General features: G+C 46.1%; 1 protein-coding gene across 2 annotated transcripts in view; it reads right to left on the reverse strand.

Annotated features, from left to right (window-relative positions):
• Window positions 1-3,767: 3,767 nt before the first annotated feature.
• The window catches only part of MOK (MOK protein kinase), an 830,279-nt gene continuing 806,699 nt past the window's right edge, over window positions 3,768-27,347 (reverse strand). For both annotated transcript variants that reach the window (XM_078660202.1, XM_078660201.1), the window contains exons 13-14: window positions 6,333-6,363; window positions 3,768-4,115 (exon numbers count right to left, since the gene is read on the reverse strand). In XM_078660202.1, coding sequence (XP_078516328.1) covers window positions 6,360-6,363 — 4 coding nt within the window. In that variant the 3' untranslated portion in view covers window positions 3,768-4,115; window positions 6,333-6,359. The remainder of the gene's footprint in view (window positions 4,116-6,332; window positions 6,364-27,347) is intronic.

Genomic DNA, 27,347 nt, shown 5'->3' on the forward strand with positions numbered 1-27,347 from the left:
CTTCAATGGCTGAATTATAATGAGAGAATTCACTTTATGTCTTTAGTGTGCAAATCCGTCTACAGGTCAGCTCCAGAGTGCCTGAAGGAAAGAGTGAAAATGTATCATTTGGAAATAGATCTTAGGTCACCTGGTACATGTTCTTAAGGAAATAGGGTACAAATGATTAGAGTTGAGGGCTGATTGGACCAGCCATATTTTTTCGGCCCCGCAACGCCTGCATGCCCTCTGGGGTGATTAATTTTCTTTTGCTTTTCAGCAACAAGTGGGAGTTTGTTGCTGAAAAGCAAAAGACACATTTCCCTGACAGGCAGGGATTTTTCTCCCTGCCCACCAGGAACATTTTCAAATTTTTAGGTCTCGCGCCTAGCGTTGCAGCGCACACCACTGCCCGCGCAGCTCAAGACTTTTTGTGAACAGAAAAAAAAGGGCTTTGGAAAGCTGACCACACGCCCGTGCGTATGGCTTTGTTTTCCTTGCAGGCTATTCGTCATTGCGTGCGTCTTTCTAACAAAGACAGCACGCAATTGGGCAAATGCGGGAGCATGTCCCGCATTTGCCCCGCCCACGGCTTATTGGTGTCTGTTACCCGCACGGCCGACATCTGTTTTACATTATCGTGGCCGATAATGCAAAACAAATGTCGTGCTGTGGCGCGCGTGCCGTACAACTTGCGTGCTTTTTCTGCTTACAAAGGCTGCACGACGTGCGCAGCCGGTACAGGGGCTTTGTTAATGGCGGCGGGTATTTATTTTTTGCATCGCGCTTTCACTCAAACTGAAAGCGCGATGCAAAAAATAAACTCAGACAGGGGCTTTGGTAATGGCGGCGAGTGTTTATTTTATGCATCGCGCTTTCACCCAAACTGAAAGCGCGATGCCAAAATAAAGTCAGACCAGCTTTTACCTCCTGTTCCGCTTGTTTTTAACTGCCCTGGCCTGTGTTTTTAGGTCCAGGTTGATACAGATATTGGAGCCAGCAGAGGAGGCTGGCCATCTATCCCTCTCTGAAACATATACCTAACAAGCAAACATAAGGAAAACAGCTCAACGTGATTTGAGGACGGCTTGTATGGGTTCCAGGCGCTTTAGGATAGCAGATAATTATTATGTTACAAAAAAAAACGGACACTTTTACGCCACTGCTTTTTCACCTCCCAGAGCGTGGCTGAACTTAACAGCAGCAAAAAATAAACAAACGACCGGTACTTTATCCATGATAAGTATCAGCTTAAGGTGTAAACTCTACTGACTTCCTCAGTGGCAGGATGTCTGGGTACAATCCCAGCTCACACCGCTCCGGTGCCTTATGATCCTGGTCCCAGAGCTCGTGCCTACGTCAGAGTGCACGTTTCAGGTTTGTCGCCTCCTTGGTTTTGGCACTTTCATCCTGGCTCGCTACATAAACAGGATGTCCTGGTTAGGTCTGTCTGATAGGGGTGGGGTTAGCGGCGCGCTCGCTTCAGCCAAGGCACGAGAAACGTGTCATCTTGTGCCAACCTGCTGCGTCACTTCCACAGGTGGGTTGGGGGTACGTGCATGTACCAGGTACGGGTGACATACGTCGCCACTGAGAGATGCTCCAAGTCTGGTTTCTAAGCTCCAGACCTGCTCAGGTGCTTATTGGTTTATTTCAAACAAAAATAACAGGTGTCCGTCCTCTTGATGTTTGGCAAAAACAGAAGGCTGGTCCCAATTGTACAAAAAAGTCTCAACGCATGCAATGCATTAATGAATTTGTTTCATCAATAACCAGGTAAAAAGTGTATCCTCGGTCTGAAAGAGTTGTACTAAAAGGAGGCGTTCTGACAACAGTGTGTGAGCAGAGTGAGCCCTGGCCTCTGGCCCCAGCCCTTCAGGGGCTCCCTGATAGAGCCAGCTCTGTTCTTGCCGTGATTACCTTGAATAACTCTTCACATGTTGTTTAAAATACCGTTTTTCTTTAATGTATTTTTAACATGGGAGATGAAGTGGAGTTTTTTTCACAGACATTTGACAGAAATATTTGTTTTTTAAACCCATGTAGCATCCATATAAACATTTTTTTTTAGATCAGAACATGACCTCGCATATGAGAAATGGCGGGGGAGTCACAAAGATAATTAGCAACAATTTTGTGAGCTGCTGCTGAATTAAAATATTGAAAACACACAGACTATCCCTGAATATTAGATGTAAATACATTTAGAATCTGGACGAGTGTACCCATGCACTGTCAGTGACCTAAAGGAGGGCACGAAAGAACTACAATTAGATCATAAAGTCAAATCTGTTAGGAACAGGGCCCCACAAAATGCGTTTGGCCCCTGAAATCATTAAGATGTCCCTGCTTAGTTGAGTTACAGGCGCACAGCTAAACAAAGGCTTACCAGGATGGTGTGCAATACAGGCCGGGATTTCAAACAAATCGGTTTAAACCATTTAAAGAAATGCAAAGCCTTTATAACAACAAGCATTTGCGATGCAATAGGTCTCGCATTTACAAAAGTTTGAGCTATTGGCATTGTAAATGACAAACCTTTTATTTATGTGTTTGTTTTGAAGACAGAAATAAATGGCTTTGTCATTTGCAATGCAAGGTCTCGTATTTACGCGAGTTTGAGCTATTGACATTGCAAATAACAATGACTTGTATTTTTGTTTTGGTTTTTAAAACTTAAATAAAAGGCATTGTGATTTACAATGCCAATAGCTTAAACTCGCGTAACTGCGAGACCTTTTGCATTACAAATCCAATAGGTCTCGCATTTGCGAGAGTTTAAACTATTGGCATTGTAAATGACAAAGCCATTTATTTCTGTCTTCAAACCAACACATAAATAAAAGGTTTGTCATTTGCAATGCCAATGGCTCAAACTTTTGCAAAGGCGAGACCTATTGCATTGCAAATGCTTGTTCTTCTTGGAACCATCATGCCTAAATCCCAGGGAGGTAAAATCAGAGATAGAGGGCGACTGTTACTGTGACCCCTCAGCTCTAGTGAGGGTGGAGCCCTCTGGTGCTCGACTGTCGGAAACTCATCAGCTACCTCACCTCTAAATGAAGCGGGGAACTGTGAGTTCATCAGGGGTGAAATCTCCGCCAATGTACAACAGAGCTCCCGCTTCGTCAATTCTAAATGACCGCAGAAGTTTTTGAGAAACCGTGAATGTGAAATGTGGGTCCACAGGGCTTCGGCCTGGCGCCACAAATAAATTCATCTCTGTTTTTAGGCATCCATAATAATATGAATATGAAAGTAAACGGAATGGATGATTAATTGTTACATGAATCAGATTTAACCCCTTCGCTGCACCCGTCGGACGTACGTTGGCCGACGCGGCCCCGCCTGCGCAACAGAATGCCCGCAGTGAGGCAGATTTTGCGCCGCACTAAACGGGTTAGGATGTAGTGGTCATAATACAAAGGGAAATCAAGCTCTCAAACAAATCAGAATAGCAGGCAAAATGACCTGTGAAGTCTATGCCGCTATTTTCACAGAAATGAGGTTGACTGATTTTGACTGATTTCCATGAGCATCAGCAGGAGAACTTTTTCAGTAATAAATGGAGAAGGTCCGAGGGGAGGCTGACAGGAAATGGTTTATACTGAAAAACAACTTTTTGTGATTCCTTACAGCAATGTCTATGGCTTTATGCCTGGGATACGCTCCATTCAATCACCAAAGCGTAAATGAATCAAGTAGTAAAAAGTCACATATTTATTACCACAGTGTCCCAAAAGTATACTTTCTTGTGTTTTTTTTATTATTACCGTCAATATGAAACTGTCAAAATAAATGTACTTCATAAAAGTTACAGTTTAATGTTATAAAATTGAAAGCTAAATAATGATTAGTGCTCCAGAAAAGGAAAATCTGACTTGAGATAGATCCTCGGTCCGTAAATAAATGTTTGTAACCCAACACACTGTGCAAGGCTGTAGCACACTCCTGCCTGCACTGGTGGCACAACAGTGGAACCACCACTCCAGGCCCATGCGGATGTGCTGATGGAATCACATCTTGGGTGACGTGCTCCTGCTGTGTCTTCCAGCCAGTTGTTGGGTCTCAAAATACATTTCATGATTCCACAAGCGCAAGGAAAATAGAAGTTAGGTGCATATCCGGTATGAAGGCTGTAAAAAGAAACAAACATGCAATCAACTTTTCAGATGTTTAGCACAAGTAAAAAGGCAAATATTTGCATCAAATAGTTGCTTGTTCTGTGAGTTAGAGGTTGAGGAGCCTATTTATTAAAAAGTAAGTAAGTAACGCCGTGCAGCAAGTCACCTTGCTGCACTTTGTTACAAGGAAAGGGCAGCAATGCTCTATATTTATTATGATACAGCGTATTCTTGTCTTTTCCCCAACACTGGCGCACAATGGGCCCATACACTGTAGAGCCTGGGCAGGGAGGCAGGAAATTCCAGGACCATCGGGGATAGAGGGGGGACTCTAGACGTTTCTTTCACTTCAAATCTGGCACCAGGTTTAAAAATACAACTCTCAGATCCACTCTTCAGTACACTCCTGGACCTGTGGATACTATAGAAGGACTGCCCTTCTGCCAGATGACTACTATGCTGCTGAAGGCCTGCCCTGCTTTCTGAGAAGAAAGACTAGACCTGCTTTATTCATCCAAGGCAAAGTGACTTCAAGGTCCATGTGGCTGACCTCCTGTTCTGAGCTACAGAGACCTGCAACTGCCCAGCGGACCTTCTGCACTGGACCTCCAACTGGCACTGTTAAACTGGGTCATCATGGTATACCCCATCATGCCCTGCTGACCTCTTCTGGAGTGAGTTCCGGATCCCCAAGAGGTGCCTCCCTAGGCCGTGGACCCTTGGCTGGCATCAGTTTAGCTCCTCTCTCGAAGAAAAGGAGAAATACTGACGTTTTGGGGTTTTCATGACCATGAATACGCCAGTTTGCATCAAGTTCTTGCTGCCTTTGTCGACTGCCAATGCAAAGCTTTGGTAGAACTGACTCTTTGTGCTAAGTGACCACCAGCGACGACCGGCAATGTGAGATCTGCACTTCATGCTACAGCAACAACAGCTCACAGGGACTGCCAATGCAAAGCTCCAGCAACTACTGTTCGCGACGCCCAACAGGATGTTCGCGCTACAGCGAGGACCATCTGTAACACTCTCCTCACACCTTCCTCCAAAAGGAACTGGGCACTTCACGCCGTACTTTGAGAAGATAACTTTTTCAGTGGGGCTAATCTGGTCCCTGTATCTGACCTGCGCTCCATTGCTGACGGCCTAAACTTGTGACTTGCTCCTGGTCTTGCACGACCAGATAACCGTAAAAGGCGCTTTGTGCCTTTAGGCAATATACCTACCTCATTCTTTAAAATTGTGTATCTCTGGTTCTGCTAATTAGAATTCTCTTGGTTTGGTGTCAAATGATTTATAAAATGTTATCCTAATTTTCTAAAGTAGTGTGGGACTTTTCTTGTGTTATGATTTCTCTTTGCTACTGTTTGAGTGCTGCATAAATACCTTGCACATTGCCTCTAAATTAACCCAGACTCCTTTCGTGGCAAGCAAGAGAGGGTAAAGCACAAAAGGTTCATTTAGTGACTTTTTGTGGTCCACCCTGACAGGAATTATGGTTGTTGCTTGAGCACAGTTTCATACCCCATCGACCAATAACCCAATTTCTCACACATTCAATATTTGTTTGTGAGTTAGGTGTACCTGCCTCACATATAAATCACAACTTTGACAGTCAAAGGTGAAACGTATGTCAGAAAAACATTTTTGAATTAACTCCTTTATGCTTTACAAATATTAAGCAAGGGATGTTTTGCCCATTTGTAACACAAACTCTGTATTAATTCACACAAAACAGTTCAAGTCTAGATTTTTAATATCGTAAAACAGTGTAAAAATGTGGAGCCTTTTTAAAGGAAAAGGCAAAGCAATCATTTTACATAGGCTGGTTAAAGTGTATTAGTTTTACCCACTCTCCCTAAGTGTGAAGCACCAATAGTAAGGCAGTAATGCATTAATAGAATTTACAATTGTCGCACAGATTTATGGATGGAATTGTGGTCCACTTTCATTTAGCACATTACTTATATTCATCATTAGTTTTCATTATTATAGATTTGGTGGACCATTTTGAATTGATCTATAGATCTTACAGGTTATTTGGGGGGGGGCTTGAGTGATGGGAATAGTCATCTCAAACATAATGTTTTCTGTATAGGAATTAGAAAACAGAATTTCAGGGCTAATACATGCCACTATACTACTGGACCTTTGAAACACATATATTGGGTCTGTATGGACTCCCGTTTACATAGTATACAAATAAATAGATTAAATAACCGGTATACATACCTGCCGTTGGCTTTCTCAAACAGTCCATCACCTGACAAAAACACAAAATTCAAATTGTCATCAATATAGCTAGAGGAAAAATGAAGAAAACATTGAGGCAAACATAGAGGTTAAGCACACAACTGATAAGTGTAATCGCTGTTTGGGTGCATTTTTCAATAAAATGCTTTGAAAACATTGAAGTAGAACTATGGAAACACAATATGGGAGCTCTAATACGATAAAAAAATACTGAGGGTTTTATTATGAGTAATTCAGATTTACATAAAAGGTTATTGGGGGCGGGCAGTATTTAAAATGTATGCAACTATTACTACACCTAAACCCTGGTATTAACATGATGGGGTATACCATGGTGACCCAGTTTAACTAGGTCAGAAAATGCCTGCAGACCTGTACGTCAGACTGAATAACAGCCCATTTTATGCTTCCAGAGAAGAGGTTGGGGAAAGGGGGAGAGGAGGATGTACTAACCAGGTTAAACTACTACAATTCTGGTGGTGGAGAGTAGCCGTCTCCCTTGTGGTGTTCCAAGGGTTCAGTAGGGGCTGGGCTTGCACCAATCAACAGCCCCTGGAAAGAGGTCCCAGCAGTTTTACCGGATGCGGACACACATCTAGTAAAACTAAGGTCAGCGGTCCACCCATGCATTCTGACACATTCCCAAATTTAAAAATACTGGTAGACCTAGGAATGCATCAGAATTGTACACCTCCCCACCAGAGGCACAATGAAGAGAAATATCTCTATATCTCCTCGTTGTTGCTGGTTCCTAAATTTTCTGCATTCGGAGGAACACTTAGAAAGGGGAAAATGCCTCTGAGGATTGTTTTTGTGCAGTAAGGCTGACCTCCTGTTCTGAGTTACAGGGACCTGCAACTGCCCAGCTGACCTGCTGCACTGGACCTCCAACTGGACCTGCATGAGCCCTGCTGGCCTCTGTTGGAGTGAGTTCCTGATCCTGTGCCTTCATGAACATAAACAATCCTGCATGCAACACAGGCACCCTTGCACCATGTTGAAAGGGTGCCTGCATTGGCGCTAGGCAGCAGTTTGTGCACCAGCGCAGTGAGAAAGCATGAATATGCCATATATTGTTAAATATGGCGCTTTATTGCACTCTCCCTGTCACGTTGCGCAGCGAGGTGACTTTGTGCGTTGTGTGAAACATTGATAAACATGGACCCGGCTAACTGTAGCCTGGCAAAGCGGTAGCACTTTGGAGGATACAGCTCCACCAGAAACTCAGTGAGAGCATAAGAATGGAAATGGAGCAAATGAAGCCTGAATGGTAATTAACTCCTGTTTCTGCAGGTAAATAAGTAAATCCTGTTTCACCATTTTTCTTCTCGTATGTGAATGTCTAACCCCATCATGTACAAATCCAGAAAGCAAAGAATAATTTAAGGTGGGCAATTCCCTGACAGTTACATTGAGGGATGGCATGTACACATTTAATGTATGAAACATTGACTATGTTACACACTAATAATAGACAACAAAATAGATAGATGAACATTTCTTTATGCACAGTGGCAAGTGTAAAGATGGAGACGGGATTAGGAGCTTATTGGATCTATGTATATAGTCCTAATACTAATTAACTCATGATAAGCATAAGAATGGGACAATAAGAACCGAACTGGAAGGAGTCTAGCACACTTCTCAGTGTGAGGTAGTCGGTCTAGAAATTATCTTTCTTTAACTTAGACTTCAGGTATTTACTTTTAATTGTGATTTCTAAAAAGTATTTAGTGGAGTTATCCAAACCCTCACTCTAATGCAAGGAAGTGAAGAACTCTGTCCCAAAGTTCCTTATTATCATATCATTGAGGTAGATGAATGTGTGGTCTAATATCACCATGTATAAACCAAGTTATTACATTTTGTTCGGCAATTATATCTGGAAAATGTTTTAGAAGTTAGCTATACATAAACGCTCAATGACTAAAGGAGCTAATAATAATAAAAGCAAGCAATAATCTGTTTTCAACACTTTATTAATAGAAACTTAAAAGCAGAGGACTTGTAGTTTAATTAAAAATGATTATCTTCATTACCTACAAGACATTTTGAAATATTATTGAATACATCATTGTTATGGTGAACCTTGACAACAAGGCCTAGGTAACATGGTACAACAATAGCAGGAAATGGTCATTAAACCATGGTATGACTGTACAGGAGCTCCATTAGAACATTGTAAGTTCAGGTACAAGAGATCTCGGTACTGCTCCCTAGACAAAGAAGTATTCAATAAAGCACATTAACCTAAATGCCTAACTCATGCACATAATTTATCATATTTGCAGGGAATTTTCCATCTGCTGGTTGGAGATTCCTACTATGCTACTTGCTCTTCCATCAGATGCTAACACTTGGCTGTGGTGAGATTACTGCTGCTAGTTAGCAAGAGGGGGAGGCAGCAGTCCTGCAATGCAGGACAATGCACACCTCCATCTGGAATGAATAATCCTAAACTGATACCTATGTCTGGCTCCTGAAATCCTTTTAACACTGACAAAAGAAGGAATCTCAGTTCAGCGAGTGTGCTCCACAAGTATGCACCAGTGCATGCATCAGTGGAAACTCTTTGCTTAAACAGGAAGGGGAGCAGAGTGTACAATGTGGGAGAGTGCTCATGCTGCAGTTAATATGCTGAAATGCATACATAAATACTGCAATTTCTACTACGCTTAGCAGGGAACGCGGTCACTCTGACACTCTCACCGCCAAAAGATCAAGGTGTGGTAAACGGGGGTAAGGATTGTATATAGCAGGCTTCCTGTATAAGACATTACATGGAAGCAGCATATTCATACTCCTCAACAGCAGGAGCAGCCGGTATGCTGGAGGAGTGGGGGAGAAGGGCGGCCGGATGAGGAAGGGAGGAGGGGCACGGGGCATCGCGGGGGAGGGAATAAAAATAAATTAAAAAAGTACCTTCAACCGGCCGTGTTGTGCTCCTCTTCACCTTATCAAGAAGGCACATGCTCCCAGAATGGCTTGTGGACAATCCTAAAGCTGCTCTCATGCATGAGAGCAGCTTCAGGATTGGCCTGAGTGCCCTTGATTTGTGCTCCGGACAGACTGTGAGTCTGTGCCTGCTCTGTCCAGCCCAGCTGTGTTGCTGGGTTGGAGAGAGCTTTCACTGCGCATGATGGTTTGGCCGGCCTCAGACGGCCGGGCAAACCATCATTGGCGTTGGTGGGCAAGATGAAGATGTGATGAATCCAATGATGGTCGGTCCAGGGAGTCCGGTGTTGTGGCTGTAGTTGGAGTCCCCGATGGTGTAGGTGACATGCTCGACCGTGTGTCCTGCTATGTGGCTTGTTGCAGTGACTTGCTGCTTGCGTCTGATGTAGGTGACCTTCCACAGGAGTGGGTGGTGTCCTTGTCACTGGGGTTGTCCATTTGGAACTTGAATACACTGAGTAGGATGTCGTCGGTGGACGGTAGACCCTATGGTGCAATCATGTCTACAATGGTATCGGAGAATGGGGGGCCATGTCCCGGTGGGCATGCACATGTGGGTGCCACAGAGAATGTGCTTGTGTTTGGTCCGAATCTGGGAGTTTAGGTGGTCCATGGTCACCCTAGGGTTATTAGAATGCGTGGTCAGTTGGAGTGAGCCTCTGTAGGTGATGGCAATTCCTCCTCCTTGACGGTTGTGGTGCTCCTTGTGGGTGATACTGCAGCCGTCAGTGATGGCGATGGTGATGTCTGGTCCGGAGCAGAGGTTGGGCCTGGCAGGCGAGCTGGCGTCCAGGGTTGATGGCGCAGAGGGTGCTGGCATCATAGCGGTGGGGTGTCCAAGAGGAAAGATCCTTGGTGCTGAGCACGGTCCAGGGGCATACGGACGCAGACGGGCCAGCCTATGGTTTGCCTTTGGCATGGGAGACATCCGGTACAACGCAGGCAGTACATCATTAACTACGCAACTCTAACAATGCAGGTGCCTGTACATCGCATTTGAGTACAACACATTGTGAGGTCAGTAATGGGGTAATTTAAAGAATTTTGTGTGTATGGGTTTCGGATGTTGGATCTGAAATTTGGTGCGTGATTTGGTGTTAAATATGAAATTTGGGGTGTGAGTTGGGGTTAAATTTGAAATTTGGAGTGTGTTTTTGGGGATAAATATGAAAACTGTGTTTTTTCTGGGATAAATTATGAAAATTGAGTTGTGTTTTGGGTGAATTTTAGATTTTTGTGTGTGTTTTGGGGGATCAAAAAGGTATTTTAGGGTTAACTGTTGGATGTGGGGTGCTAAGGATATTTGTTGTACGCCTGCTGTGCATGTGCGCACACCGTCCGCCATAGAGAAGTGGGGGGGCATGTTCTACATGCAGGCTGTAATGCAGCCTGCATTGCGAACAGGGAAGTGTGCATGACTGCTTTGGGCGGCCTGAGTGGGAAGAACAAACAGTAATTGCGCACTTGAGTGGGCGTGCCAATCCACCCATGCCCTGCTCCGTGTTTGGAGCAGTCCTAAACCTGAGGATACATAGCATGATTACATCAGTTTGTTATCATCATTTGATGATTGTTCCTCTTCTGCACTGCTTGAGGCAGTGGGACAACGCTCTTCCGCCATAGAGGAAGAGACGCCACTGTGGGGGCGTAATCTACATGTGAAAGCCCTGACCGACCTGCCCCACGGCCCTCCTGTGCTGCGCGTCCCACCTTCTCCTTACCTGTACATTGACACAGTGGCACAATCCACTGCACTCTCTCCGAATCTGTGATTCAGTCAGCAGGAGCATCAGCCATATGTGATATCACTAGGCTGGGTACAGCCTTCGCTGGCTAGTCCACTGGTCTGCCTCCGTGTGCAGTTGATGCAGCAGGGCCCCCTTGGGCGTGACGTTGCAGCGCTCACGCAACACAAGTTCGGTGTAGCACAGGGGCCTCACCCTCCACAGCGTATGGCCAGACCAACATCATCCGGCCTGTGATGCTGTGAGACGGCACACACCTTTGGTAATCCCCTCCATGCACCCCGGTGTAGTGGTGGATCGAAGTATGCGATGCGTACCTCACTATGTTGGAACGCATGAGCGCCTCTACCATTAACAGCTCCAAGGGTCGCAAGGCGGTCTTCTCACACAGGTCAGCAACGTGTCTCCATGCGTCCTGCCAGACTTCACCACCAGGTACAGGCGATCGTTGTGTATCAATGTCGACTCCACAGCTCCTCCATATCCCAATCCAGGCTCCAGAAGCAGGTCCAGCGAGGTATCAAGGATCCAGACGCAGGTCCAGCGAGGCATCATGGCTCACATCCTGGTCATCCTGGATGTTGGCTGGCTTGCAGGGGCTGTTGATGTGTGCTGCACTTGGCCCTGGCTGATCCATTCTGCATCTCATTGTATTTTATGCCTATTTAATATTGGAGGTTAACTGATAGTCAATTGTTTGCATTAGAGGCAAGAAAACTAAAGTTGGGCTGACTAACGTGAGTTTGCTTGCTTCTAATGGACCTTTCGCTGGATAGCGCATGCTAACGCAGGAATTTCGATCGCCATTGCGCTGATGTTAGCGTGAGTTTTCACCCCCGTTCCCTGTTACTACCGTCATGTACCAACGGCTTGTTAATATAAAACATGGTGATGGTTTTCAGGGTTAGGTGGAGATAGAAAAACTGGAGCTAAATGGTGTTGGCGGTAGGTATCGCCAGTGCTTGAGAATATCCCCCTGAGTTGCTCTGTGCATCTTTCTGAGGCATGCGCGAGCACACTCACGCGCATGCACACACACACACACATGCACACACACACACACATACATGTACACACACCTGGTAGCAGCTGGTGAGCAAGCTGAGCGTTTATGCCAGCTTTGTCCCATTCCCAGGAAACAGTCAAGCAATGAAGGTTTTAGAGGAAGTGAAAAGGGTGTTCTCTCTCTACCCTGTGCCACGCTTCCTGTAGATTCACAGCACTGAAGCAATGCCTTATATTGATAGTGAGACAGAAATAGACTCTATCAATGCCCGCTCACCATCCTAGGACTGGCACTCTTTATGAACTCTCTGAGAGTCGTTTTAGGTTAAAGGTGGTGATTTTGACAAGAACGCCTGGAAAACTATTTGAGGTTTAAGTAAGTAGAAACCAAAAATATAAGGGCAGAGCCCCAAAATATGTTAACGTTATTAGTGGAACAAAGGCCCAATTTGAGAGGTGATCAGGACTCCTTTTGTTTGAGTCTCCTGGCTGGGAGTGTAGTGTAGTTCCTTTATTCCCAATAGGCTCTGCGCATTGGAATAGTGTATCCTGTAATTTAGACGTAGGACTGAAGTCAACTAGGTCTCTACCAAATATACTAAACTTAATTGTGTGTGTGCCAGCTAGCTCAGAGGTCACTAGAAACTTTCTCGAATGAACAAGAAGGGATTAGTTTCTGACAACCACTTAAAACATGACAACTTTGTTTCCCAAAAATAAGAAATATATCTCTAGAGTTGCGGAAACAATAGGTAGTTATTTCACTCAGTCAATCGTGCATGCTTCGTTTCACCAGAGGTGCAGAGAAATAGAGAGAGACGGGCGTTTTCAATAAAAAGAGTATTTATTGAACAGTCTTCTTTCACAAACAGAAGAAATGAACTGCTGCAATCATAATAATGGCTGTAAAGTACAGAGCATATAATATGAAGAGTATTATAAAATAGTACTGTAAAAGCATGATATGGTTTCTAAGCCATAAGATACCTAAAATGCATAAAATACATACAGTGATAAATAATGACTAAAAGTACTCGACTGGTGCTTCTAAAATACGCCTACCCCGGTGTACCTAACCTAGGTCTAGTACAAGGGAAGAAGTAAGTGAGGTGTAGTCTAGTTTTAGTATTAGTTGCCAAGAATCTATTCCAAGAATTCTCTTAGGGTCTAATCAGCTCCGTACCTTGGTTTAGAATGTAGGAGGTCTTGTATCTCTCTCTCAGGACTCGATTTCCCAGCAACCCGCAAGGGTAGCCTGGAAGCCCTGGAGCTGGATTTCTCGGCAGGAGAAAGTACAGCGTCTCTCAGTGCGTCAGCTGGAGGATCGGCTTCCTTCGGCACTTTCTGCAGCAGGGCGCGTCGGGCAAGTAGATAGTCGAACTGCTCCAAACCACTGTGTGTGTGTTTGGACAAGTGTGGGCATATTTATACCTTGAAGGTGCCGACTCTGACTTTGACGTAAGTTTGGACATAATAACGTCATCAGAGACTTAATTCTCTGAAAACTCCATGATTTCTTGGATACTTAATATTCATGCCCCTGTTATGTTATGTTATGTTATGTTATTTATTCTTTTGTATAGCGCAACGGGTACTCAAAAAGAGTGTCCCGGCGCTTTGGGTAAGAAGAACTAATTCGCAATAACATAACACAGTAAAAAGAGAGTAAAAAACAAATAAGTAAAAGAGTTAAAAGAAGAGTTAAAAAAAGGGACTGCAGGGGGCCTACTGGGTAAACAGCCAAGTTTTTAGACCCCTCCTAAAGTCAAGAAGACTAGGGGCTCCCCGAAGTGGGAGCGGAAGCAAGTTCCACATCTGTGGAGCCAGCAGGCTAAAGGAGCGGCCACCCAGGCGCGCTCTCCTAACTCGAGGAACAACCGCCAGGAGCAAAGACTCTGACCTCAGAGAGCGGGCCGGATGGTAAAAGGCCAGTCTCTTTTGGAGATACTTTGCTCCCACAGCGTGGAGAGCCTTGTAGGCCAGCGTCATTGCCTTGAAGGCGATCCGTTTGCGGATGGGTAGCCAGTGCAGCGCCAACAATAAACCCGAGACGCTGGCACGTCTGTTTAGACCAAAAATGGCCCTGGCCGCCGCATTCTGCGCAACTTGAAGCCGCTGCAGCAGGTACTCTGGTAGGCCCAGGTAAAGAATGTTGGCATAATCCAACCTGGAGCCTATCAGAGCCTGCACAGTCAGCCTCCTGTGCTCCTCCGACAAAAGAGGCAAAAACCTCCGCAGCATTTTTAATAGACCGAAACAGGTGCCGGTCACCCCAAGGATCTGGGCTTTCATCGTCAGCCCCTTATCCATCTTAACCCCCAAGTTCTTAGCCATAGGGGAAGAACCGGATGGAGGGAACATATCGATGGGCCACCAGGCCTGCCAGCTGGGCTCCGTGTCGCACCCGAAGAAGAGTACCTCGGACTTATCGGAATTGCACTTGAGGCTGTTCAGTTGGAACCATGTAAACACAGCCCCAAGGCAATTTTGGATACTCTCCCCGTCAAAGTCCGCCCCTCTCTCACAAGAAAAGAGGAGCTGGGTGTCGTCGGCATACGACACGATCCGGGCACCAAACGACTCCGCCACCGCCGCCAAAGGGGTCATAAAGATGTTAAAGAGGGTCGGGCTCAATATAGAGCCCTGAGGGACCCCGACTCCCAAAGGCGGCATCACGGCGGTGTCAGGCGATGTCCAGACCGTTTGCCGGCGGCCAGCTAGAAAGGACGAAAACCAGCTAAGCACCGTCCCCCGTAGGCCGATCTCATAGAGTCTTGCGAGAAGGCCATCATGGGGGACGGTGTCAAAAGCCGCCGACAAGTCCAACAACACCAACATGACTTTGCCCCCGGTGTCCAACACCCCTTTGATAGTTTCAGAAACCTCAAGGAGCGCGGTCTCGGTGCTACGATTTGAGCGGAAGCCAGACTGGGAGTCATGTAAGATCTCATGGGTCTCCAAAAAGTTGGAGAGCACCGACTGAACATGTTTCTCCAGGATTTTTACGAGAGCCGGCAACAAAGAAATCGGCCTATAGTTGGCTGGGACCTTCGGGTCTAGACCTGGTTTTTTAAGCAGCGGGATGACCATTGCCTGCTTCCAGACTGGCGGAACCACTCCCTGACTCAACGAGAGATTCAGAAGAGGGTTCGCCAGTGGATTGATCACTTCCGCCAACTTACCCAAAAGCTTGGCTGGGCAAGGGTCAAGTGGAGACCCACATTTCAAGTTGCCCATAAGCGCTAAGGAAGCTGGGGCTGGCAAGGATGGAAACGCTGCCAATGTGACACCCTGCAAGGCCGGAGGGAACATACCGGCCGGAGATGTAAGCGGCCTAACAGGTACTCCCGATGGGAAAGAGTCCTGTATGATTTTTATCTTGCTTGTAAAAAAACCAGCAAGGTCCGCCGCCCAGGATTCTAAGGGCACCTCTACCAATGTGATGGTCCGAGGAGAAATAAATTCTCTAACTATGGTAAAGATCTCTTTGCTGGAATTAGAGGCCGCTTCAATTCTCCCTGCAAGATAGGCTTTTTTTCAAGGCGGATATCCCGATGGTAAACCTTAACCACAGCCTTGTAGGCCAACCTGTCCGTACTATCATAGTGTGCCCGCCAGGCCCGTTCGGCTACCTTACACTGCTGCCGCTTAGCCCACAGTGCAGTGGTAAACCAAGGGGCCGAAACCCGCTTTGGTGTCAAGCGGGGGGGCAACACCGGGGCCAGGTCGTTAAGCCTATCGGAAAGCCATGCTTGCAGGGACTCCAAATCTCTCTCCAGCTCACCGGAGAGAAGACAGGGATGATCCAACGCAGCCTGCGCCAGCATCTCAGGGGTCACTCTGTTGAACGCTCTGAACGCTCGTCCCCGTTGCTGTGGGACAGGGATGGACGACCTGGCAGTGCCAATGATTGCAAATTTGGCAAGCCAATGATCAGACCACAACACCGGGAGAATCTCTTTTACCACCAGAGGAGATGAAGAAAAGACCTGGTCAAGAGTATGCCCCTTGACGTGAGTCGGCCCCTGCAAGTAAGGGATAAGACCCAGCGGAATCATAGCCTCGGAAAGTTTTATAGCAGCTGGGTCAGACGGATCATCCATCCGAAAGTTAAAATCCCCTGCTACTATACAGTGTTCTGCTCTCAAGGCCAGGCCCAGCAGCACCGAGTCGAGATCAGCAAAGAACGTTCCGGGCGGACCAGGGGGTCGGTAGACCAAAAGTCCCTTCACTGATTGGTGCGGCGCTAGCGTGATTGAAAAGGCAAGCGATTCAGAGCCGCGGATGTCCTCAGTAGGCAAGATGGTACACAACGTGCCCTTCTTCACCACCAGCGCGACCCCTCCGCCCCTTCCCTTGACTCTGTCCTTCCTGAAGATGTTGTAATAAGGCGGGATTGCCGTCGCCACGTCAGGGTTAGAGGCCTCCCCCCACCAAGTCTCAGTCAACATTAAACAGAATGGCTTCTCTGTGTCGAGTAGCTCGAAGATGTCTTGCGCATGACTGCACGCCGATCTGGTGTTGAGCAGCATGCAGGAATACTCTGCGCCAGGTGTGTTACTAATAGGGGCAGATGACAACGCCCGATTGGGACGCCAGCCGCAACCAGGGCAGCGAGACTTGCCCCTGTGGCGGCCAGGGAAGACAGAGCAGCAGCGGCTCTCCCGATGATTTAGAGAGCACAGCTCCATAAACGAGTAACGCACAATAGGTGCGCTAGCTATGCACATGCTGGAATAGCAGAGCCCCGCCTGCCGGCCGAAACGCCTCCGGGACGCGGACGGGCGCAGACGGTCAGGACTCTGGCTTGACTCAGACGCGAGTCAGGCGCCTCCGCTGCGCGTCACCGCTGCGCGGGGGGAGCGAGCTTTAAGTGCAGCCTCCTCGTTCTCCACACGGAGAACTAGAGCGCTGAATGAGGTGGCGCGCTGCAAGGCAGCAGCCCCAATATGGCGGCCCAACTTCCTGCCCACAATACAGATGCCGGTGACAGCGCTCCGCTTCTGCAAGCGGTGGGGGGCACGATTATAGTGCAAGAGTGTGGGCGCTACCGCGCTATTTAAAATCAGGTGAGAAATCCCTTTTTAGCACACAGACAAAAACAAACAAAAACGATTAAAAATGCTATTTAAAAGCGCTGCGCGCCTACTGCAGCCTGGAAAGAAAGGCGCCAAAGCGAATAAGCGTGTCTCCTTACCGGAAGGTCGAGCAGCTCCCACCAGCTCGCCTTAAGTGCAGCCTCCTCGTTCTCCACACGGAGAACTAGAGCGCTGAATGAGGTGGCGCGCTGCAAGGCAGCAGCCCCAATATGGCGGCCCAACTTCCTGCCCACAATACAGATGCCGGTGACAGCGCTCCGCTTCTGCAAGCGGTGGGGGGCACGATTATAGTGCAAGAGTGTGGGCGCTACCGCGCTATTTAAAATCAGGTGAGAAATCCCTTTTTAGCACACAGACAAAAACAAACAAAAACGATTAAAAATGCTATTTAAAAGCGCTGCGCGCCTACTGCAGCCTGGAAAGAAAGGCGCCAAAGCGAATAAGCGTGTCTCCTTACCGGAAGGTCGAGCAGCTCCTACCAGCTCGCCTTAAGTGCAGCCTCCTCGTTCTCCACACGGAGAACTAGAGCGCTGAATGAGGTGGCGCGCTGCAAGGCAGCAGCCCCAATATGGCGGCCCAACTTCCTGCCCACAATACAGATGCCGGTGACAGCGCTCCGCTTCTGCAAGCGGTGGGGGGCACGATTATAGTGCAAGAGTGTGGGCGCTACCGCGCTATTTAAAATCAGGTGAGAAATCCCTTTTTAGCACACAGACAAAAACAAACAAAAACGATTAAAAATGCTATTTAAAAGCGCTGCGCGCCTACTGCAGCCTGGAAAGAAAGGCGCCAAAGCGAATAAGCGTGTCTCCTTACCGGAAGGTGACTGCTGAAGGCGGGTTTTTCCAAGAAAGCGTTGTAGATTTTCGGAACTGGTGGAAGTAGCCAAGCCGTATTAGGACTACTTGAGCTATGTCTTAATATGGTTATGATTTCTATGCCTATATATGGATACGGTATTTTATATCTATATAGGGGCATGAATCGGGAAAATTACACTAGGGTCCTAAAACGCTATACAACAGGAGCAGTCAGGAACCTCACACCTAGATGCAAAGTGGAGGGAAAACAAAGGCTCACACCTTGTTTGCACTTCACACATACTTAAGAGAGGCAGCTTTTCACTTTGTTCAGTCCCTGTTTACAAGCTATGGATGCACTGTAAGAATGTCAGATGCATTGGTCTTTCCCTGTATTTACTCAAAATAAATGTAATTTATATAGTGCCTACTACCCCTGAGGAGGCGTTGATATAATTTAAGTACCACCATTTTTTCTTGTAAAGCACTGTGGGTAGAGGAAGTTTGCGCTGACAAAAGGCAACATTGTTTTATGCATAGCTTACAAAAGTGTGAATCTTCTGCCTCAATCAGGAGGGTTTGTGTGTATACTCGAAATGTGCTCCATGTACTCATGATAGATAGATCTGATGTCACTTCTTATAATACCACTTGCTGTGATGTCACACGCCGTGATGTCACTCACCGTGATGCCACTTTCTTTTTTGTTTCTGATAAACTAGGTTAGTCTGTGGAAAAGTAAATTTTGCCATGTTATATGTGCCTACGTGTTCCTCATCCTATGTTATATGTGCATGATCGATATGCATATGTATCCCCTTATGGTCGATTAAAGACGCAATTATAGTTGTGTCCAACTCTAGTATGCCAGTCTCCAGTTCTCGTGAAAGCAACGAGTAGTAGGCCTATGTTGCCACGTTTTACAGTGTGCACGTTAATTCAGTAAATGTCCCCGTTTCTAGGCCTCAAAAGGGCCCGGACACCAGATTCAGCTCCTGTCTCCTGAACCCTCTCCGAGGAGCGATACAGCCCCCACCTGTATCCCTGACCCTTCGCTTACTTCCTGCCTCACAGTGCCCGGCCCGGCCTGGCTCTGCCTGCCTGTCTGCCAAAAGTATGTTATGCTTCTAGTTATCAGTCCAGCCCTCCTTCTCTGCATTCCTAAGCTACTGAATCGCATCAACAGTTTCAGCTATAGTCTAGCCTTTCTGTCTCCATGTAAGAGAAATACTGTATTAATATTCATAGAATATTCCTCGCACACGCAATACATGTAGAATAATGCATGCACCAGCCTTAGTGTCAAGTAGCCTTTACCCTGATAACTTTTGGATTCTATCAACATGTACTCCAAACACCAGATACCAGATATGCCTTAGGTACATGTCGCCCTGACTCCGCAGACTTTAGTCTCCTCTCCTAGCGCAGACGTCATAGCCCCCAGTTCTCCCTAGTAACACGTCATTGCCCGTTTGCGCGCACCACTAGGTTAGAGGTCCCAGCTCCTCAGGTAGCCCCCTCCATGTTTCCGCCTCATTCATGACACTTCTGTGACGTTCATATCACATGTCTATGTATACGCCCAGTACACGCCTCTTGTTACACCTACTTTATGCCTTATCTTTCGCGACTGCTACAAGTTACGCCTACTGCTACGCCTACTGTATTGAATGCTATTGTAAATGTAATGTATATATATCATGTACTGTTAATATGATACAGCGCGCACGTCCATGCCATTCCTGTCCCCGGCAGCTGCCATCCGTCTATTCCCATGCAGGCTGTCCTGTTCCTGTCCCTTATGCCTTATTAAAGCCTGTAAGACTCAAAATACCTCGAATCCTGACTCTTATTTTTTGAGCTATCTGTTATTTGTATATCTTGTCAAAAATAGAACCGGTAATTAATTATTTATTTACCACATAATGGCGCCCGAATAGGGACTTGCCCTTTCCCCACGCGCCGGCGAAGCCACGCAGGCCCCCTGACCCTCTGCAGCCGTGACGGAACCATACCGTGCACCGGCAGATATTTCTGCTTCAAGTATCCCTCAGGCCCACGGAGGAGACGGAGGTTGCGGTCCAGCATCCAGACGAGGCGGTGTGGAACGCGGCGAGTCCCGACCAGAGCCCAAGCCGAGAGTACAAGGTCCGAGGTATCCGGAGGCCCACCTGTAACTGAAGTCCGAAGTTCGTAGTCCGACGTCGTAGTGGTCCAGTCCAGTCCAGTCCAGTCCGAGGCCTTCCGTTCTTGCTGCCCGGTGAGTACCGTTGCTGGGGTAGTATCTAGACAGAGTCATTAATTTGTCTCTGGTCCGTGGGTTTGGGTACACAGATCCAACACGAAGTGTCCACCTAGGTGGATGCGGGTCCAGACGTGTCTCTTTATGGGACCGGTATGTTTCGTACTGTTTTAGCAGTGCATCTAGTAATTCTAGTAAGTCTCGTCTCGAGAAATTCATGTGTTCTGTTTCCAGTATATCAGGTAGTACTCTGTTCGAACTGTTATTCATGTATTTTTATGTCGTGGTATGAAAGTTTTGTCTGATATGTTATTATTGTGATTATTGTATATTGTATTTCAAGTGTATTCCCGTAATGCCTCTGTTTTCCAAGTTACGTCAGTTAAAGACCAGAAAAGGGCTGCTCGAGGAAGCAGTCCCTGTCCCTCCTAGGGACAGTCCAGGACATTTTATGTATCACAAGCATGGCTTAAGTGCCATAATATATCTAGACTTATGGTCTGATTATACCAGACATCTCGAAGAGAAATATAGATGGCCTGTATCAGGCACATGGGATGCCGAGTGCATCATGCGAGTAGAAGAAGCATTATGGAAAAAGAAAGCCAGACAGTCCCAGAAAGATGCCATCGAGTTATGGTGCAAAGAATCTCATAAAAGAACCGAAAAAGAATTCCGAAAAACAGAATTAAGTAGAGAATCCTCAGAGAAAGCCCAAGAAAGGGAATTAATCGAAATAGGTGAACGAGTTAAAGCAGAACAGTCAGACAGACAGAGAAATGCCCTTATTAAGGGTATGTATCCTCTTCTTGCTGAGGGCTTGCCGAAGGCAACCCCGGAGGCATCCAGTAATTTTCCGCCATCACTAGTCCCGATTAAGCTACGTCATAAACCGACCGCAGCTGATATTTTTCTCTCGTCCTATTTGGACGATACAGTCCCAGAATATGCAAATCCTGTTCCGCCTGCTCCTGTAAATAATGTAATTCCTGTTCCTCCAGCCACTGGTCCCATGGGTCCAGTTAATGTTACAGCATCTGTTACAGCACCCCCGGTCCAGTCCACAGTACATGTACCCGTTCTACCAGTCACTCTGCCAGCACGTACAGTACCCACCGACGACTCTAGTTTAGGAGCCGCGGGGGGAAGTCCTCCTGGTACCCCGCCTCAACATAGACGTATGACGCTACATGAACTAGCGTTACAGCGTACCCCAAAAGTTCATACCTTTACAGATATCAAGCGAGCACTTACCGAATGTCGTTATGATCCAGTTCCAGGCGATGGTACCATGGTCATATATTCATTACGTTTAAGACGGGTGACCGATTATTTGGACACCCTGCCCGATATGAAAGAACATCTAGACAGAATATATCGTTTTATCCGTACAGGAGTGAATCCAGAAAGTGTTCACGAAGCCATGGTTCAAAGAAAAGTCGAGACTCAGCTCATGCTTCTAAAGTTTCTAATTAACTGTTTAATAAGGGAACAAGATTGCCCGGAAAAAGATCAAGAAGAAATGAAAGTCCTGACCAGGTGGAGTGACCATATAGCCGAGGGAAAACACAAGACACAGAACAGTATAGAGAGTATGTACAAGAAAATAAGAAAAGAAGTTGTAAGTATACACGAGAAAGAAAGAGTAAGTAGATCAACCGAGAAAGAGAATGACTCTTCCAGTGAAGAGGTAGACAGCGAGAATCCCGACAGAATAGCGTATGTAGGTAGAACTAGACTTTCCGACCGATATTCACGCCTAGACTACAAGAAAGTTTTTCCCTCTCTAGCACCAGAAGAGTGTTCTCTGGAACAAGTATTCCAGGCTACCGATCATATTCTGAAATCGCGAATAGGTTATAGCGAGCTCAGTACCATGCATGAACAAGAATTAGCCCGATCAGCAGTCCGATGGACTACTGATTCTACCACTTTTCCAGATGAAATAGTGGCCCAAACGTTTCTGAAACTGCCCCCAGCCGAGCAGCGACTGGTGGGTATGTATATGATCCAGCACCTCATCACACTGTATGAGGATCAGCATTCCGATCCAGGTCCCCTACATGATGTATTAAACGAGTTACTACAGTACAGATGGAAAGGTCTAGGTACCGATTTAATTAGTGTCATTCTAGAACAGCGCCACAAATACCGAACGTTTCTGAATCCGCATTTTGTTCACGTCTCACCCCCAGAAAGTAAATCATTCTACATAGACAGACAGAATCCGTTACGAGAAGTACATCCAGTCAAGAAAGAGGGTGGTGGTCTAGAACGAGTATTTGTTTACACCCCTATTACAAAGATGGAACTCTTAGAAATGAAAAAGTTAATTCCCTGTCATGACAAAGATCCAGCAGGGTTCCACCGTGAATTAAAAGACATGCTCCGTATGGGAGAATACACGTATCCAGATATCATTAAAATGTTAAAGGTCCTGTTGCCTGCGGGCATATATGAAAAACTCAAAGAAAAAGAATGGGAGGTGGGAGAGAAAAAGATAGATTGGACAGTTCTAGAAGCTGAAGATAATACACGAGTACCAGGTACCGGTCTTGGGGATAAAGCTAAAGAATTACCCGAGTTATTGATACAAGTTTTGCCAAGATTACTAGCCACGAAAAAGGAAGACTGGGATGCCATCTCAGCCTGTAAACAGAAACAAGACGAAGATACCAGTGATTTTTATTCTAGATTTGAGAAATGTTTTATTATTAATAGTGGTCTGAAAACAAGTAGTGAATCATACCCTCATCTTTTTGTTACTAAACTAGTCGAGAATTCAAGTCCACAAGTTAAAAACCGAGTCCTGAAAGTTGAAAGTACCTGGCAAGCTAATACTCCGTCACAGATGTTACAAATGCTCCAGTATCACCAGAACAGAATCAGGGAAGAGCAAGAACACGAAAGGAAACGTATGAAAGACACGAAAATGAAAGTATTAGTTGCACAATCTATTCCCCAAGACAGTCAGAAGAGGGGTCCGAATCAAGCCAGTCATCCTGCAGTTCCCGTTAAAGGGACATGCAATTATTGCAAACAGCCAGGTCATTTTATAAATGAGTGTGCAGTTCTGAAACACAACATAGCTACTGGTAAGACTAAAGAGAGACCACGTCCGCCTAGACAAGAACAAGTTTCACAGACTTCTCAGTCACCACAGAATGCACAACAGACAGTTACAGTACCGCAGCCTATAGCTGCAACACAGCACGTTACACAGCAGATGTACCAGTATGCACAGTCCGAGTATCCAGATTATCAGCCGTATTCATGAAACAGCCTAGAGAGGGAGGTAGGCTTGCCTCTCATCGAGATACCTGTAGATCAAGAGGGTCCCTATGTACACAGTCAAGTATTAGGGAAAGACAGAAAGTTTCTGATTGATACAGGGGCAAGTAGGACTACAATCAGTCATGACGAGGTTCCAGGGGCTCCGCTCTCAGGCTCAAGAAATGTTTCCCTTGGATTTTCAGGAAAGCCGATTGTTAATGAAATATCGAAACCAGTTTCCCTAGAAGTTGGTCCATTGTCCCGAACTACCGATTTGTTACTTACGAAATCTTGTCCAGAAAATGTGTTAGGCATTAAGACATTGAAAGAGTTAGGAGCAGTTATATGCTGCTCCCCAGAAGGAGTACGATTGTTTTTGAGAGATTTTAAAGGTCATTATGTATTACGTGATTTTGATCCAAGATTATTGAATGTACCACAGCATTTATGGGCGCAAGGTCCAACTGATGTAGGTTGTATGCATATCACACCCCATCGTGTGACTCTGAAACAGGGCGTTGTATTACCACGAATCCGGCAGTACAAATTGCCACCTGAGGCTGTAGCAGCCTTATCCAAAATTATTGACGAACTCATTGCTCAAGGAGTGGTTGTAGAAACTGACTCCAATGTATGTAATTCTCCTATCATTCCAATTCTGAAACGTACTGATCCAAATGCACCTCCAGTTTATCGATTAGTGATTGACCTTCGAGAGCTTAATAAATGTATCATTCCACAGTACCCAGTGGTTCCAGATATTTCTTCTCTATTGACAGCTATTGATTCTGAAGCTACGTTCTTTACAGTTATCGACCTCAAGAACGCATTTTTCAGTGTCCCTATTCATCCAGACAGCCAGTTCCTTTTCGGATTCTGTTTAAATGGAAGGAGCTATAAATTTACACGAGCTCCTCAAGGTTTCACAGAAAGTCCTAGCATTTACAGTCAAGCACTTAAAAGACAACTAGATAATATTCACATGCCAGCTGACACTGCCCTGCTCCAGTATGTCGATGATCTACTGATCACAGCCCGTTCTGAACGTGACTGCGAACGTGCGTCACTTAAAGTCCTGTATTTTCTGGCCGAGATGGGGCACAAGGTGTCCCCTTCCAAATTACAATTCTGTGTCCAGCAAGTGGTCTACTTGGGACACTTACTGTCCAAGAGGGGTAGGCAGTTGACACCTGACCGTATCCAGTTAATAGCATGTCTTCCACAGCCCAAGACCCAGAAGGAGGTACGAGCTTTTATCGGCCTCACTTCTTACTGCAGACAATGGATTCCTCAGTATGCATTTCTAGCCAAGCCACTGATACAGTTAACGACACAGGAGGCAGCCGTATCGACTGTCCTCCCCTGGACCCAGGAACATACACTTGTTTTTAATGAGTTAAAGAAAGCCTTATGTAATGCACCTGTTCTAGCAACACCGAACTATAGTAAGCCTTTTACACTTTTTGTCACAGAACGCGATGGTACTGCATTATCTGTTCTCACACAAGATCATGCAGGACAATACAAGCCCTGTGCTTATTTTTCTAGCACATTAGATCCAGTAGCCCAGGCTCTGCCTGCGTGCCTCAAGTCAGTTGCAGCCACAGCTCTAGCTATTAGACAAAGTGATTCCATAGTGTTAGGACACTCCCTGACAGTACAAGTTCCACACTCCGTGGAAGTCCTTTTAAACCGAACCCAGACTCAGCACTTGACCATTGCACGTTTAACAGGTTATGAACTGACACTGTTCCAGCCACACATAGAAATCAGACGCTGCAACATTTTAAATCCAGCTACACTGTTACCGTCAGTTACTTCAGATCCTGCCACACATGACTGTGTGGAAGTTGTTAACACCATGACAAAGCCAAGACAAGACTTGACAGATATTGCATTACCTGATCCCGACCTGACACTTTATGTGGATGGTTCATGTATGAGAACAAGTACAGGAGAACTAGTAGCCGCGTATGCAGTGACCACTGAAACCGAAGTTATAGAAACACACCGTATTGACACCCTGTCCGCTCAAGCAGCAGAGCTAGTCGCTCTGACCCAAGCCTGCATACGTGCCAAGAACCTGAAAGTTAACATATACACAGATTCACGTTATGCATTCGGAGTCGTACACGACTTTGGAGTGCTCTGGCAAGAAAGAGGTTTCATGACTTCTCATGGAACCAAGATTCAGCATGGTCTCCTCATTCAAGCTCTGTTAGATGCAATACATTTACCGACAGCTATCGCTATCATGAAGTGCAAAGCACATACGAAAGTCACTGACATCATTTCCCAAGGTAACGATCTAGCAGATCTAACAGCCAAGCTTACAGCTCAGACTCCAGACATTCCGGTTAACACGACACTGACACATACTCCAGATCAGACTACTTGTATGACAGTTAAGGACCCTACACAAGATGTCATAGACATACAGTCCCATGCTACTCCCGATGAAATCAAGAAATGGTCCGAACAAGGAGGGGTCCAGACAGATCAAGGATGGTTGACGAAGGGAAAAGCCACATGGTTTCTCCCCGACTCTATGGTTCAAGTCATTATTAATACCGCACATAGTCCTGCACATTTAGGAGAAAAAGCCATGTTAGACAGCATCCAGAACCTTTGGTTTAACAAGCATTTACGAGCTGCAGCCAAGCAGAAAGTCCGTACCTGTATGATATGTTGTCAGTTCAATCCAGGTAAAAGTGTCCCGGTGGAACAAGGTGGTTTCCAACCTCCTGACCACCCTTTTGAAGTCCTCCAGATGGATTATATTCAGATGGAGCGATGTCGAGGTTTCAAGTATGTCCTCGTAGTTGTATGCGCTTTGTCCAGATGGAGGGGAAGCATATCCAGTTCCAGATTACACAGCCGCGACCACTGCCAGGCAGTTGGTTCGTGAGTATTTTCCCCACTATGGATTACCTAGGGTCGTGTATTCAGATAACGGCCAGCCATTCTCATCCGAGCTTATGAAACAAGTTTCCCTTCTGTTAGGGTACCAGTGGAAGTTCCATTGTGTACGCCATCCTGAAGCAGCCGGTCTCGTAGAGAGACATAATCAGACTCTGAAAATCCGAATTGCCAAAGTATGTAAAGAAAAAGGTGTAGACTGGCTAGTAGCCCTGCCAGTTGCTCTGTTCTATATGCGAATGGTTGCACATTCCAGATCAGGTCTGTCCCCGTATGAGGTCATATTCGGCCGTCCTCCAAACATGTAGGGTACACCTAGACCCCGAAAGATTACCGATGTTTCCAGTAATATGCTGACAGATTACCTAGCTTCCTTGATGTCTGCCCTACACTCTTGTCGTTCACAGGTTGCCGCTGCATTTCCAGACAACACTGAGGTAAAACCGCATGAGATCGTTCCAGGTGATATGGTCTTTGTAAGGAACTTTGATTGTTCAAGTCCGCTGGAGCCCCGTTGGAAGGAGCCCCGTCTCGTCCTCCTCACCACCCGGACTGCAGTGAAAGTCGAGAATCGCAAGGGATGGATCCATACCAGCCATGTGAAAAAGTTTCATGGACTTAAGCAAAAGACATTCATTAAAGACTGCCCTATTCTCAAGGACTGCCCAGATACAGACTCTGAATTCAAAATTCCCCTGTTAGAGAAAACTCCGCAGCAGGAGTATAAACAGAAACTCCGGTCTAGTAAAATAAGTCAGCCAGTTTAATTGTTTAAGTCCCTCTCGGGTGAAGCGGTTAGACAGGTTCCTGACATGTATGAGATAGACCCACACATTGAGAGAGTTAGTCAAAACTCTAAGAGAATCCGTTATCGAAAAAATGTTTGCAGTAGATGCATTGTCACTCTGTTATTTCTTATGTTTTTGAGTCTTATGGTTACCTGCACAAGTTATGCT

Source organism: Lissotriton helveticus, chromosome 9, assembly GCF_964261635.1.
Source record: "Lissotriton helveticus chromosome 9, aLisHel1.1, whole genome shotgun sequence".
Taxonomy (NCBI): Eukaryota; Metazoa; Chordata; class Amphibia; order Caudata; family Salamandridae; genus Lissotriton; species Lissotriton helveticus.